This window comes from Orbicella faveolata, unplaced genomic scaffold (assembly GCF_042242905.1).
Source record: "Orbicella faveolata isolate gen_17 unplaced genomic scaffold, um_ofav_v1 contig_1, whole genome shotgun sequence".
In the NCBI taxonomy this organism is placed as follows: domain Eukaryota; kingdom Metazoa; phylum Cnidaria; class Anthozoa; order Scleractinia; family Merulinidae; genus Orbicella; species Orbicella faveolata.
Window position 1 is genome coordinate 29,723,596 of NW_028301536.1, and position 12,745 is coordinate 29,736,340.

Below are 12,745 nucleotides of genomic sequence, written 5' to 3' on the forward strand. Positions count from 1 at the left end.
CCATTTCATTAATTTATTAATCGACCACTGTTCTTTTCCCTTCGTTTTGAAAGCGTGCAAATGATTAGTCTTAATCTTTCAAATACCTCCTTATCGTTTGAATTAATTTCTGTGGTCTATAGATTTTACGTATCGCATCTTCATTGGGGGATGTAGATGTTATCATGTAGAACCGTAACTTTGTTATGAAGCACAGAGCAGAAAACCACAGACAACAATCTAAAAACGGGCGACGGTTTTACTTGCGGTACATTTACCCCAGAGACCCCCCAGAGACCCCCCAGAGACCCGTGGCGGAAACAGCTGCTACCGTCACGTGACTATCTTCGCACTGGTCACGAACTTCAATCCGTGGGCATAGGAGACGTGCGTTGTTGCAGAGTTGGTGTAGTACAAGATCACTCGGTCGATGGTGTATTTGTGATATAAAATATGAAAGCCATGAACATAGCGAGGTTAACGGATCGTCGAAGATGGCCATATTCAGGTAATTGGTGATCCTACTTTCTTTGCAAGTTTGTATACAGTCCTGTGTACGGTGAACATTTGACAAAAGTTCAAAGTTAAAACTCATAACCTTACTATGATTTGGCAAATTTGCAGAGCGTTATTTAAGCAATAGACCGCAAGTTTTTATGGTTTATAGGCTGATAAACCACGCGGAATGTTGGAAGAACACTTGAAGAATTCGTAAGTCCGATACTAATCGATACCAATTAACTAATTTTATCGATTGATATCGATTGATCGATTGAATTTCCGATCATCGGTTTCCATCGACTGGATACCCCAGGCCGGGTATATTTGTTTATGTACAAATCAAGACGCAAACTACAATCTATGGAGAATTCATAAATCACGAGCTGCAGGCGAGTGATTTACGAATTCTTCAAGTGTTCTTCCAACATCCCAAGTGGTTTATCAGCCTATAAACCATAAAAACTTGTGGTCCATTGCTTTTATACCCGGCCCGGGGTATCCAATCGATGGAAACTGATGATCGGAAATTCAATCGAGCAATCGATATCAATCGATAAAATTAGTTAATTGGCATCGATTGGTATCAGCCAATCAATGACCAATCAATAACCACACAAAAACCGTTCATTGATTGCTATCGATTGGCTCAGCAACCTCGAAAAGACATCACGCACGCTACCTATCCGATCATCCGCCATTTTTAGGAAGCCCTGGGGACGCAATCTGACCCAGTCTTCTCAACGCAAAGAATATAACCTGTTGCACGTGTACTCAAATTACCCACTTGCCCATCATTGCCTTTCCATGTCATAATGTCTACGTAAGACGTATGGGTAGAGGCTTTACTGAATATAAGGTGCATCGTCAAAGGCTATCATCTTTGCCGTTTTGAGGTGAACGTTGGTGAAGTGTTAACTGCAAACAAGAAGAGGGGAGAACGAGGAAACGCATTTAAAGTTGTGAACCAGCGTGGACAGCTCGGCCACCTACAGTCCGAGCTTGTGGATACTCTTTGGCCACTACATGCAGATATTTCTGTGTTGTTCTCCTGTTAACATTAAAATGAAATGTGTTTACAATTACTGCGTACAAAGTTGTGTATTTTTATGCCTCGATTCCGGATCCGTCAATCTGCAACCAATTGATACCAACTTATCTAGCGATTGGTATTGATAATCGATACCAATCGATAACCACACGAATCTTCGCCATCGATTGGTCATCAATTATCAATATCAATCGATTAATTGATATCGATTGGTATCGATTGGTATCGATTGTCATTGATTATCAATTCTGTTGATTGGATACCCCAGGTTTTATATAATAATTCAAAAGACACGCAAAATTTCCATGAGTTTACTGGCACAATAAACCATAGCCAATTGACCAATCAGAGCCCGTGCATCCCAAACAATCAAATTTCGACTGGATAAAGACTGGGCTATCTGTCGCGACTGGAACTAATCAACAAATGCAATCAAAATGTAGCTGTTCCCACGGTTATCATCCCAAAGCCAAGTCGTGTTAATAAACAAGGACAATTCCCTCAGATTTTGATAAATGCTACCGTCGAAGCGTTTAAATTCGCCAAAATCTAATGCTGAGAGCACATAATAGCGAAGCATATGGCGACTGAATGGAAAGAAGTCAAAGAAAGATCCATCGGAAAGATGAGCTCACATGGCCTGCTCACATACTCACATGTTCGTCATGTGTTATCACATGTCTTAGCATTAAACAGTACCAGTTTACTGGCCGTGATATGCCCCTGCAAAAATCAAGTGGGGTGGCCATTTTGGTGTCCTTACAGGAATGTGGTTTTTTCCGGCTTATTACCGTGCACAGGGAGACCAACTCTGAAAAGTCACAGGTCAAACTTAGGTTTGCGCACCACTTCATCGAACGCAATAAAAAACAATATTTCTAGTATTTGGCAGCCTTAAGTCTCATGATGGAAGGGTCCTGTTATTTGACTATTTTCCATAATGTGCAACTACAAGTGTAAACTCCTAGAAGTACAGAAATAGGTGCCCTTCCTCCCAGAAAAAGGGATTTTGTTTTCCTGCTCATATTTCTATCCCTTAACCAAGTAGGCTCATCTGCACTGTTTGCAACTGGGTTTATAGTTTATATCTGCATTCTGCAATATATACTGACAGTTTATAAATGTGGGGTGGGTGCATGTAAAGAAGTCTAAAATGTGAAAATGTAATTTGTTAGTAAATTATACAGGCCGGACAATATTGTTCAAACAACTCATGCTAGGGGAGATTTTAACAAAAAAATAAGTACTGTAAATCCTTCAATTAGTGCCTCCCCTCAAATAAGCGCCCCTAGTCGAACAAGAGCACCTCCTATAGGCCAAAATTTAAAATAATTAGTGCCTCACCTCAAATAAACGTCCCCTCCCCTCCTTTTCCCCCTGTTTTATGGACGAATACTGAGACAACAAACAATGCATAGTTTTGGTCCTGTGTAATAAGCCATTATAGACTCATTCAAGCACTGCATATTGACCATTGCAGCAGATGGTAGTGAAGAAAAGCTGATCATATCTGACCACAATTTGGGAAAAATTAATTAAGTATCCCCCCCCCCCCCCCCCCCTCAAATTAAGTACCTCCTTTGAATAAGAACCCCCATCTTTTCCTCAATTTGAAATAAGCACCCTGGGCTCTATTTCAAGGATTTACGGTATGACTTTACATGAGGACTTTCGTACAATACTTTGATTCTCAGCAGGTCTAAGGTTGTTCACTTTCACTCCCAGTGTTTGTTGAAACTTGATCTTCCTCTTCCCTCCCACCCCCCGCCCCCCGCCTCTTCTTTCTTATGCACTGATCAAATGCCCCATACAGATACCCTATGGATTACAAATTTATATCACCCTAATAAAAAACAGAGATCTTTTTTAACACAGGAATACCACACAGAAATGATTTACAAAGAATCTCCCTGATCTCGATTCTTGTCACTCACTAAACTTCAAACCAACATTTTTTTCTGTGCAACTTTGCCATATCTTGGTGCAATATTTCAACTTTGATTTTGTTACAAAAAAATCTTATTCGATTAGTTCCAGTTTCATTTTGGCAAGTTCCAGTTTTCATAGTTTTTGTGCATAACTAGTAAAAGAATGACTGACTGTTTTTCGACAAACTTTGACAGGTTCAGGTCACATTGCCAAAATGGGAACCATCATTTGTAATTGAAAATGTCATAATATGTCAATGCAGAACATATAATTTGAATTTTAAATCTTATCTTGTTGTTTTATCAGTTTTATTGTTTTACAAAATAACAACCATCATTTGAAATTGAAAATGTCGGTGTTAATGCAGAGCATATTTGAATTTTAAATCTTATCTTGTTGTTTTATTGAATTTCTCCTTTTTTCTTTTTTATCAGTGTAAGGTGACTCCAAGTTGTTGTAACATAATGGGAAAGTACTGGCCTGTTGCTGTGGAAGTGATTATATTTCTGACCTTTTTTGCAACATCTCTGCTAGACATCATCACTCAAAAGCACATATACAACACTGCTGCAAAGGATCATGCCAATACAAACAAACTTTATTTTTGTAAAACATCAAAGAATACTGACTGCTGCAACTCTACTGACATTGGAATAAACATGCAGGGTTCCACTTTCACAGAATATTGGTTGCTTTATATTAACTTGGCATCACTTCTCATGGCAATGCCATCAACAGTTCTTCTTGGGATCTGGAGTGAAACAGATGGGCGCAAAGTTGTACTCACTGTTTCCCTGTTAGGAACAGTGCTTCGCGTGGCTTTATTCATCATCATCCTTCAGTTTCAGGAGTCATTCTACTTTTTTGTAATTGCAAGTCTGATAACAAGCACACTGGGATACAACACCAGCTTAATGGCGTCATCCATGTCCCTTATTGCTGACATTACGAGCAGTGGACAAAGAACGCTGAGGATTGTTTTCTTAGACTGTGCCAAGGGTTTTGGAATTGGCTTAGCTTATTTCATTAGTGGTTTCTGTTTCGAACGTGATTGGTTCCAGTATTTTCCCTGGCTTGTTCTTGCTGTCAGCATTTTTAATATTACATATGTTGCCTTCTTCTTAGAGGAGTCTATACTCACCAATGAAGCTGCTCCAATATGTAGTTGCAATTATTTTGTTGGCATTTATAGAGTGTTCAGTTTTGATCCTGGAAATGGTAGGAGATGGCGCTTACTGACTTTTGCCACTGCTCTTTTCATAAGTGGGATAGTCACTACTGGTACAGACAATCTGTTTATTTTGTATGCTCAAACATCACTTTGTTTTACTCTGGTATGGACTGGGTACTTATACGGAGCTCTTACTCTGCGTTTTATTCCAAGCCTGGTTGGTGTCAAGTTGTTTCAGACTATTACAAAAATCTCCAACAACTGGCTAATTGAAACTGGGTTACTGTCATTTTTTGCTGGCCTTGTTCTGGCAGCATTTAGCAATACTACTCGATTGTTTTTTAATGGTAAGTGCACTGCTACATGCTTTTCAGGGACAAATGTAATGATCTAAGTTAAATGTTTTTCATAAGTGATCTTGTTATCCCTTACAGGTTCTTAGACTTATCAGTATGGAAAATTGTTGTTACTGTGCATTTCTAAAAATACTCCCTCACAGAAGGGGTTGGAATTTCCTGGGGACACCGTGGAGTTCTGTAAGACCAAAACAATTAAAGAAATGTATGAAGCTTAATTGGAATTTCCAGAGAGGGTGGTGGAAAAAATCTCCTCCACTGGGGGAATTATGGATATTTTCTGGCACTACGCATTTGAAATATTTCAGATAAAGTTAGGTATCTTTGTGTGGTTCAAAGAATATTCATATCTATGCCACTGAAAGTCTTTGTGAATTCTGGTGGCAGAGTGAGCTCAAAGGACAAAAATTTTAAACAAAAATGTGAAGATCAGCTAAATATTCTAGATGGGTGGGACTGGAAAGGGGAAGTGGTTCAAAGCAATCAGCCCTCTGTCGGGGAAGTATGGGCATTTCTTAGAGCAACACATTTTACCTGTGCTGGGATTGCAATTAATGCCCATGTTGTTAATCTGCGCGCAGGTGAAATGAACAAGGGCAGTCCTAATAAAAGATAAATTTTGCATTCCAAAGTCTAGTTTAGTGTAAAAGACTTCATGATTGAGACTAAGTTTGTTAAAATTCAAAGATTGTTTAAAAAATTGGTGTTTTCACAAGAAATGTCTACTGTATTGTGTCAATGTTATGACTGGAAATGTATTTAATATTTTCTTTGCATATTTCACAGTACCAGCATTTCAGTTTTTAGGCGTTGTGCCATTAGCAGTAATAAAAGGCAGTATGTCCAGGCTGGTGGAACCACACGAGCAAGGTAAGTTTATAAGTTAGAGAAGTATAATGGTCAATGGCTTATAATGATTTTGGCATATCAAACGTGGAGGGTTAATGAAGGCGGGTCCGATTTGCTGCAGAAGATGGAGGCCCTAAAACCATCCAGGTCTCTCCCATAGATCTGGCATTAAGTGCTGTGAGTCATGCCATTTACAGGATTTTTAATTTTCCCTTCAGGGCAAGTGAGTGGCATATCAAATATTTCTAATGAAGGCAGGTTCCTTTTTGCTCCAGAAGATGGAGAGCCTAAAACCGGGCAGGTCCCTCCCCAGATCTAGCATTACCTGCTGCTGTCTTTCATTAGCAATATTTTTTTAATTTTCCCTCTAGAGTAAGTGAGTGTCATATCAAATTTTGTTGAGGCAAGGGTGGGGAAGGGGCTAATGAAGGCAGATCCCCTTTGCTCCAGAACATGGCAGTCAATGGCAGGTTTTTGAATTTTCCCTTTCTAGCTACAGAGATATTTCCTTACTTACACTACACAACTTTCCCCCCTAGGAACCTTGTGGGCAGTTGTTTCATGTTTGGAGAGTTCAGCATGTTTTCTTGGAGTCTTCATTTTCAGACGTCTCTATCAACCCACGAGTGATGTGTTTCCTGGCTTATCTTTTGTGATAGGAGCCTTTTTACTGATTATTCCGGCTGTTCTTGTTGGGTATGTGAAACTGGCAGCTTGTCTTGTTGTGTTTCCTCCATTTAAAGCCCCCTGTTGTGATCATGATTCTTTGTTGGTGCTCCCCCTTGAATAACTACCCATTACAACTGTGAAATTTCATATACAGAACCACCACTTCATCTTGGAAACCAGTCCAAAATTGTCTTTTATTTACATAATTAAAACGAGGTAATGCTGCAATTGAACAACTTCCTATAATTAAATGATGAAATCTAATTTGACAATATTTTAATAATTATATTTTTGATGAAAACATAACAATATTCATAATAATCACCCTTGGATTTAAACAACAATAACAACAATAGTCTTAGTGGATGGGGATATGAATGTACTTGTATAAATTAAAGTGAATGTTTAATTTGAAATCCTCTTCTTACATAATGAGGGGTTTCCATTGATAGGGTGTTTGATGAACAATAGTAAGTAAAATAGCTGAGCTATTATGAGGCAGCACATTTATCAGTACAAACTTCCGATCTTTCAGGATTATTCATAGAAACGAAGACCCCACCAGAAATCTGTTTCATCAAGATGAGTGTTCAGAGACTGACTTTGGTCGACAGTGCTCAATAAGCACCAGATCAACATCCAACCCAAGAATGTGTGGTGTCCCTGTGGTGACTAATGAAGACTTAAGTAGTTATCAAGAGTACAGTATTGTGACAAATGAAGAACAAGGAATTTCTTTTTAACAATATAGGCGAAGAACCTCACTTAGAAATGCCTTGGCATGTACCGTAAAGCTAACAGTATTCTGGAGTAAGTATATAGTATTAATATATGGTTATTAAAAAACTGTTTTGGAGTGAACAGAGTGTGACTGGTCCCTCTTTTCCATAGCAGAGTGAATGAAAAGCACAAACTTTGTTGGTGTATGTTTCAAAAATATTGCCTCAAATAGTGTTCTTTTAAGAATTTCGATTCCTTGTGTTAGGTTACACAATAATAATAATAAAATTATTATAGGAATTTATAAGAATTATTTATAAGAGTTTGAGTCCTTAAATAATGCATCATTAGTTACAGTAATGTCCTGTGTGCGGAGCAAGTGTTTTTGAGCAAATGACTTGGAGCTGCATGTTCGTAAATTATCATCTTGAGTTCCTTTGTTTGGCTAACTGCCTCCTTCATGCCATGTGGCACATAGGGTCACTTTTGTTTGGCTACATGTAGAAAAAAAATGATATTGAACTCTGTTCCCGAAATGAAGGGAAGATTGACCCTATTTCTCGAGCAGTTCTTTTAATTGTGACTGGTAATTGACAAATTGACATGGATCCTCAATTCTATAAGTTATTGTTAAAATCAAGTGATATTTATTCTGTAAGTTAAAATCAATAATTTAATTTCTGACCATAAGTTTTAGTTAAGAATTTTATTCCATAAGTTATAGTTAAGACTTTTAAGAGAACGAAAAACAATAAATTTCTGAACGAAAATAGAAACTTTGCTTATTTTACTTGAAAAAATACCTATCATATATGGGTTGTTTCACTATTTTTGAGTGATATTTCATATATTATTTCCTAGAGATCAAGGACAAACTCAAGTCAAAGTTAAGCGATACTGAAATGCGCTTTCGTTTTTATCGCGCCAGTACTGTATTTTTTATCGAACAATGAGTGACGCGAGGGTGGACTAGACTAACCATATGCACGCTATGCGTGCCTATTTTTGACAAATCGTTGGCTCTGCTGTTGAAAACCCCTGACAAGCTAATCTGTCAATGCATTTCCTGATTAAAACATGAAAAACATCAACGTCGGTAATATTATCCCAGGTGTTAACAACAAAATTGTGTTCCGAAGCTAGTCTTAGGAGTGCAGATATGAGTCAGACACTGTACATACTCTAAATAAAAGCATTTATCTGCGCGTTACAGAATCACAATGTCGTCTCCAGTTTTCATCGTGGCTTTCCTGCCCCGCGACTACAGCACGCTTTATTTTGTTCTATGGGCTTCTTGATGCTTGGCTGAATGTGTTCTTTTCTGAGATTCTGTTTGTGGTCGTTCGAGTGGCTGAGGCCGAAGCTTTGGAAAATAGGAAAACGTGAAGGATTTCGAGATAGAATTTGCAAGAACAGCAGAGTGATAACTTTCCCACAGCATTTGGTTGCGTTCCCGCCTTTTCTTGGCTTCTTCAACTCTCGTTTGCCTATCTATAGCTTCCTTCTCTTTCCGCTCTGCTTCAGTTCGTCTGATCTGCTCTAGGCGTTGCGCCCTTGCCTCCTGCTTTTGATGTAGTTTCTCAGCAGTTTTTCTACTTTTGACGATTTGTCGTTCTTCTTCCAGCTGAATGTCGTACTCTTTTTCTTTTTCTTCAGTAAAGGTCAGGGCGCGCTTCACGTCTGCAGCTTGCTCGTTTAAATTCAAGTATGTCAACTCTGTTATCAAATGTTTCACTTGAATTTTCTCGATATCAAAACATTCTTGCTTTTTACGCTGCTTTAGAAGACTGTTACTTCTCAAGCTGCCTTGAGCGCGTTTTCCAGTCCTAACAGTCTTTACCTTTGAGGAATTTTTAAGAAACGAATCGCTTTTCTCTGAATTTGCCGAAGCATTGTTTGTTTTTGCTCTTTCACTTTGCTTTCCACTCGTGGTTTTGCGTCCTGAGCTTAACTCAGTCCTGTATCTTTTGGCGCGCGTTTGTCGTAATATCTTTCTCGCTTCTTTCACAATTTCTCGTAAATTGTTTCTTAAAACTCGTTGCTTTTCTTTGATCTCTCGCTCGGTCTCTCGCTGCTGGCCTGAGTTTTTACTGGAATTATTTTTTGAGCCATGATTTATCACCAGAGAGCTGTCAGTAAACACGAATCGACCTGGACTGGATTCCGAAGCTCGGATGGCTTCAGAACAAATATGGTCCTTAAAGTTCGTGTAGGAAATTTCATTGGATTCAAATGTGGAATCACGGTATAGTAACGTGGATAAACCATCTACTGTAGACTCTTTGTTGTTCAAAATTGCGGTTTCTGATTTACTAAAACATCCTTCATTACTTTGAGAAATCTCTGCTGACTCGGCAAAATCTTCAGTAGGTCGCTTCACACGGCAAAACTCACTGTCAGTGTAATTCACAACACTCGTGTGAGAAGTCGAGGTTTCAGTTTCAGTTTCGGATTCACACGACAGTGACGGCGATTCTGTCGTGCAAGTGTCGTCTAATTTCCTCGCTTCTCGCGCTGCTGGAAACGTTGGAGAAGTGAGCGAACCATTGCAGTTGAAGTATGTGCTGTGATTTTCCATTTGTGAACCAGGACAGGTCAAACTCTCTGTGTCTCCGTCATAAGACTCTGTAAGTGCTGAAACTTTCCTGCTTGGGGCCAGAGTAGAACAGGTTGACGGCCTGGACATGTTTCCTTGTATTTACCTGAAGAGTTTAGTTAGTCTCCAACTGGCATTGTTTTCATACTTAAGACTTTTTATATTCTTTTTAGCATTCGTTGCAGCCACAGGTACCATAGGCAACAGCAAAACAACACGTGAAACATAAGATACAGATGCGTTTATCAGCGCTATGAGAAAAACATGGGGATTTTCTGTAATGTTAAACATCCGTTATGGCTTCCCATTGCTTTGTTTGCAAATTCAAAGGCGTGCTCAGACGACATAGCACCAGAGCTGTTCATATTTGATGAGCAAAGAAAGAAACAAAAATAAGGAGGAACAGACTCCGTGTCTCAACTTGCTTTTCTTCAGTCTAAGACGCGGCTAAATGTTGACCACTGCTGTGAAAATGGTGATAATTAAGATCTGGCCTGGCAGTTAAGCTGCATCATTTGCTCCGTCTTAATTGATCCAAAGTGAGTTTGAAAACAATATTTCGACGCGACAGTGTATTATTTAGAAACACGTTTCGTCTGTAGTTACTGGAAATATGAAAACTCCACTTTAAATTTGCTGACTCCCTGTTGAAAGACTGCACTGCTGTGCTTGTTATCTTGGTCAGCTCTATCATGCTTGTCCACGGCGTGATTTAGTACTTCACTCTCAGATAAACTCGAACCAAACAACATTGCATGTAATGTGTGCATAATTTATTAATGATGTTGAAAACACAGCGCGAATAGAATGTACATTGTTTTATCTCAAATCCTTCAAAGAAGATAAAGGATAATGGCAAAGTTATAATTGGGTCCGTGCTAATCGTTACTACACCACACAAGCAGCAATCTGGAGAGTGAAAGATGCTTTTAAACATGTTATTACTGCACTTGGGAAAAGGATTGATTAAAGTACTTTAAAGTGCAATCAAACCACTGTAGGGTAAAAAAATCATAAAAACACAAAAGATCTTTTCAAAAATCCTGATCTTTAAAGCTGACCTGATTGTCTCAGGGTGATTTACTGCAAGGAAAATAAAATGCCGGATAAGAGACAAATAATTGAAATATCAAGACATTGAGCCCTCCTTTGTTTAATTACCCTCGCCCCAGACTTCTCTCAGTCGACGCTTGTTACTAACAGAAGCTTCAGCTTGGGAAGAAACTGAAGGAAGGAAGGTTTCTTCTCTGTGAATCGCCTCCAATATGAATCAGATGGAACATAACGTCAAGATTAAAGACTATAAACGTTATGAAGCTCCAGGACCGTTTGTACGAACCGCCTACAGGCTGAACTATCCGCAAAACTACCCAAACTCACAAGAAACAAGGAGGATGGAAGAACGCTTCCAGACGATCCAATGGCCTCGAAACAAAACCCTCGTTGGATTGACAGACCAAGGGGATAGAATGAGGTTTACAAGAGACCAGCAGATAAGCGTTCTGAAAAACCAAAGCGAAATCTTAACCGATGTACAACACCACAGAAAAGTGCTTCTCGATACCGTCAAACAGAACATTCATGTTGCTAGGGACGAGTTTGCTCGTGAAGTTTACACAGGAAGACCTGGAGTTCGCGACATGTTACGAGGCACTCAGCCGCTGTATAAAGTCATTAACAATGGAACATTATATGGCTGAGTATTTTTTGAGGTCAAGGATTAGATATTGTGGTATTTCAAAGTTTTGATTTTGGATTGAGATAGTTAGACAAGTCTTTGTTTTATAGAGATTAATAGTGACATTAGTGCCATGTTTACTTTATGTAGTGGGTTTGCAACCTATTGTTAAAACCAGGGAGAATATTGAGTGTTTGAAAAAGTAAGGCTCTTTTAAGATATAAAGAATTCTCTTTCTGTTATCAAATTTAAAAGTTTTCAGAATTGTGTAATTTTATGTATAAATTGCTTTAATATTTTATAATTTTGGGTAAATAAAATGTTTTAAAAGGATATAATTTTAATTTGTCATTTATCATAACTGTTTGCGAACAAATATTAGCAGAAGAAGTTATTTCTGATTGCACATAACACTATTACCTAGTTTTTAAAATGTAGCTGACGGTCCTGTAAAAGCAAAATCATTGACAGAGATTCAACATAATTTTCAAATTATTCATATCTAGATTAGGGGGGGTGGGGGGCAAAGGGAACTTGCATATGAAACAGGTGGGGATGCTTGTCGTCTTGCTTTGGGGGTGTAAATTTTGGGTTTTGGTTTCACTTAGGGTGTTCTAGGCAAAACGCCATCATATGTAGCCATTTTCCCTTGATGTAGCGCGTACGTAGCCGTGAAAGTCTCATTTAGGGTTTCATGTAAAGAAATATAAAAATATATATTTAATATATTTTAAATATGGTCTCTTTAAGGGGTCAAAAAATCCTGGGCCAAGCCATGGTTTGTCCTCTTCAGGAGTTTAATTCAAAATTTCTGAGGAGCATCCCCACCCTTTCATATATGAAGTCCTCCTCCCCACCCCCCCCCCCCCCCCCAAGATCTAGATCTTATAATGAGCACTTAATGCTAATGATCACATAATTTTCTCTGTAGAATGAAATTTCAATGTGGTACTTTTAGCTCTCAATGGAACAGCGCCTTACTACATCAGTGAATTACTTAAGTACAACACCTCTCAACAGAAATTAAGATCGTCCTCTCAACACCTTCTGGCGACCCCGAAAGCTAGACTGAAAACATATGGAGAGAGAGCATGTGCTGTGGCAGCACCGAGACTATGGAACTCGATCCCACTTGAACTAAGATCCAGTAGTTCGATTGACATTTTTAAACGGCATTTAAAAACATATCTTTTTAAACAAGCTTTTTAACTCTTTTAATTTTTACATTATTTTTTTAATTTTTATCCCC

General features: G+C 38.6%; 2 protein-coding genes across 3 annotated transcripts; one reads left to right on the top strand and one right to left on the bottom strand.

Annotated features, from left to right (window-relative positions):
• The first annotated feature begins 316 nt into the window (after nucleotides 1-316).
• LOC110052828 (proton-coupled folate transporter-like) lies at nucleotides 317-7,363 on the top strand. 2 transcript variants are annotated; one of them, XM_089271437.1, is made up of 5 exons: nucleotides 317-487; nucleotides 3,892-4,975; nucleotides 5,771-5,854; nucleotides 6,373-6,529; nucleotides 7,038-7,363. In XM_089271437.1, the coding sequence occupies exons 2-5, from the start codon at nucleotides 3,922-3,924 to the stop codon at nucleotides 7,243-7,245; spliced, it is 1,503 nt and encodes a 500-aa protein (XP_089127563.1). In that variant the 5' UTR covers nucleotides 317-487; nucleotides 3,892-3,921; the 3' UTR covers nucleotides 7,246-7,363. The 2 variants fall into 2 exon arrangements, with proteins under 2 accessions (XP_089127563.1, XP_089127555.1); XM_089271429.1 differs by having other exon boundaries at nucleotides 3,898-4,975.
• A 787-nt stretch (nucleotides 7,364-8,150) lies between these two features.
• Nucleotides 8,151-10,346, bottom strand: LOC149118709 (uncharacterized). The gene has a single exon (XM_089271450.1). The coding sequence runs from the start codon at nucleotides 9,906-9,908 to the stop codon at nucleotides 8,496-8,498; it is 1,413 nt and encodes a 470-aa protein (XP_089127576.1). The 5' UTR covers nucleotides 9,909-10,346; the 3' UTR covers nucleotides 8,151-8,495.
• Between the last annotated feature and the right edge of the window lie 2,399 nt (nucleotides 10,347-12,745).

Excerpts from the sequence above, each read along its gene's own strand:
- LOC110052828 (XM_089271437.1), top strand. The coding sequence starts at position 3,922 with ATGGGAAAGTACTGGCCTGTTGCTGTGGAAGTGATTATATTTCTGACC. Across the intron at positions 4,976-5,770 it reads TACTCGATTGTTTTTTAATG|TACCAGCATTTCAGTTTTTA; the intron begins GTAAGTGCACTG and ends CATATTTCACAG. Across the intron at positions 6,530-7,037 it reads ATTCCGGCTGTTCTTGTTGG|GATTATTCATAGAAACGAAG; the intron begins GTATGTGAAACT and ends CCGATCTTTCAG.
- LOC149118709 (XM_089271450.1), bottom strand. The coding sequence starts at position 9,908 with ATGTCCAGGCCGTCAACCTGTTCTACTCTGGCCCCAAGCAGGAAAGTT.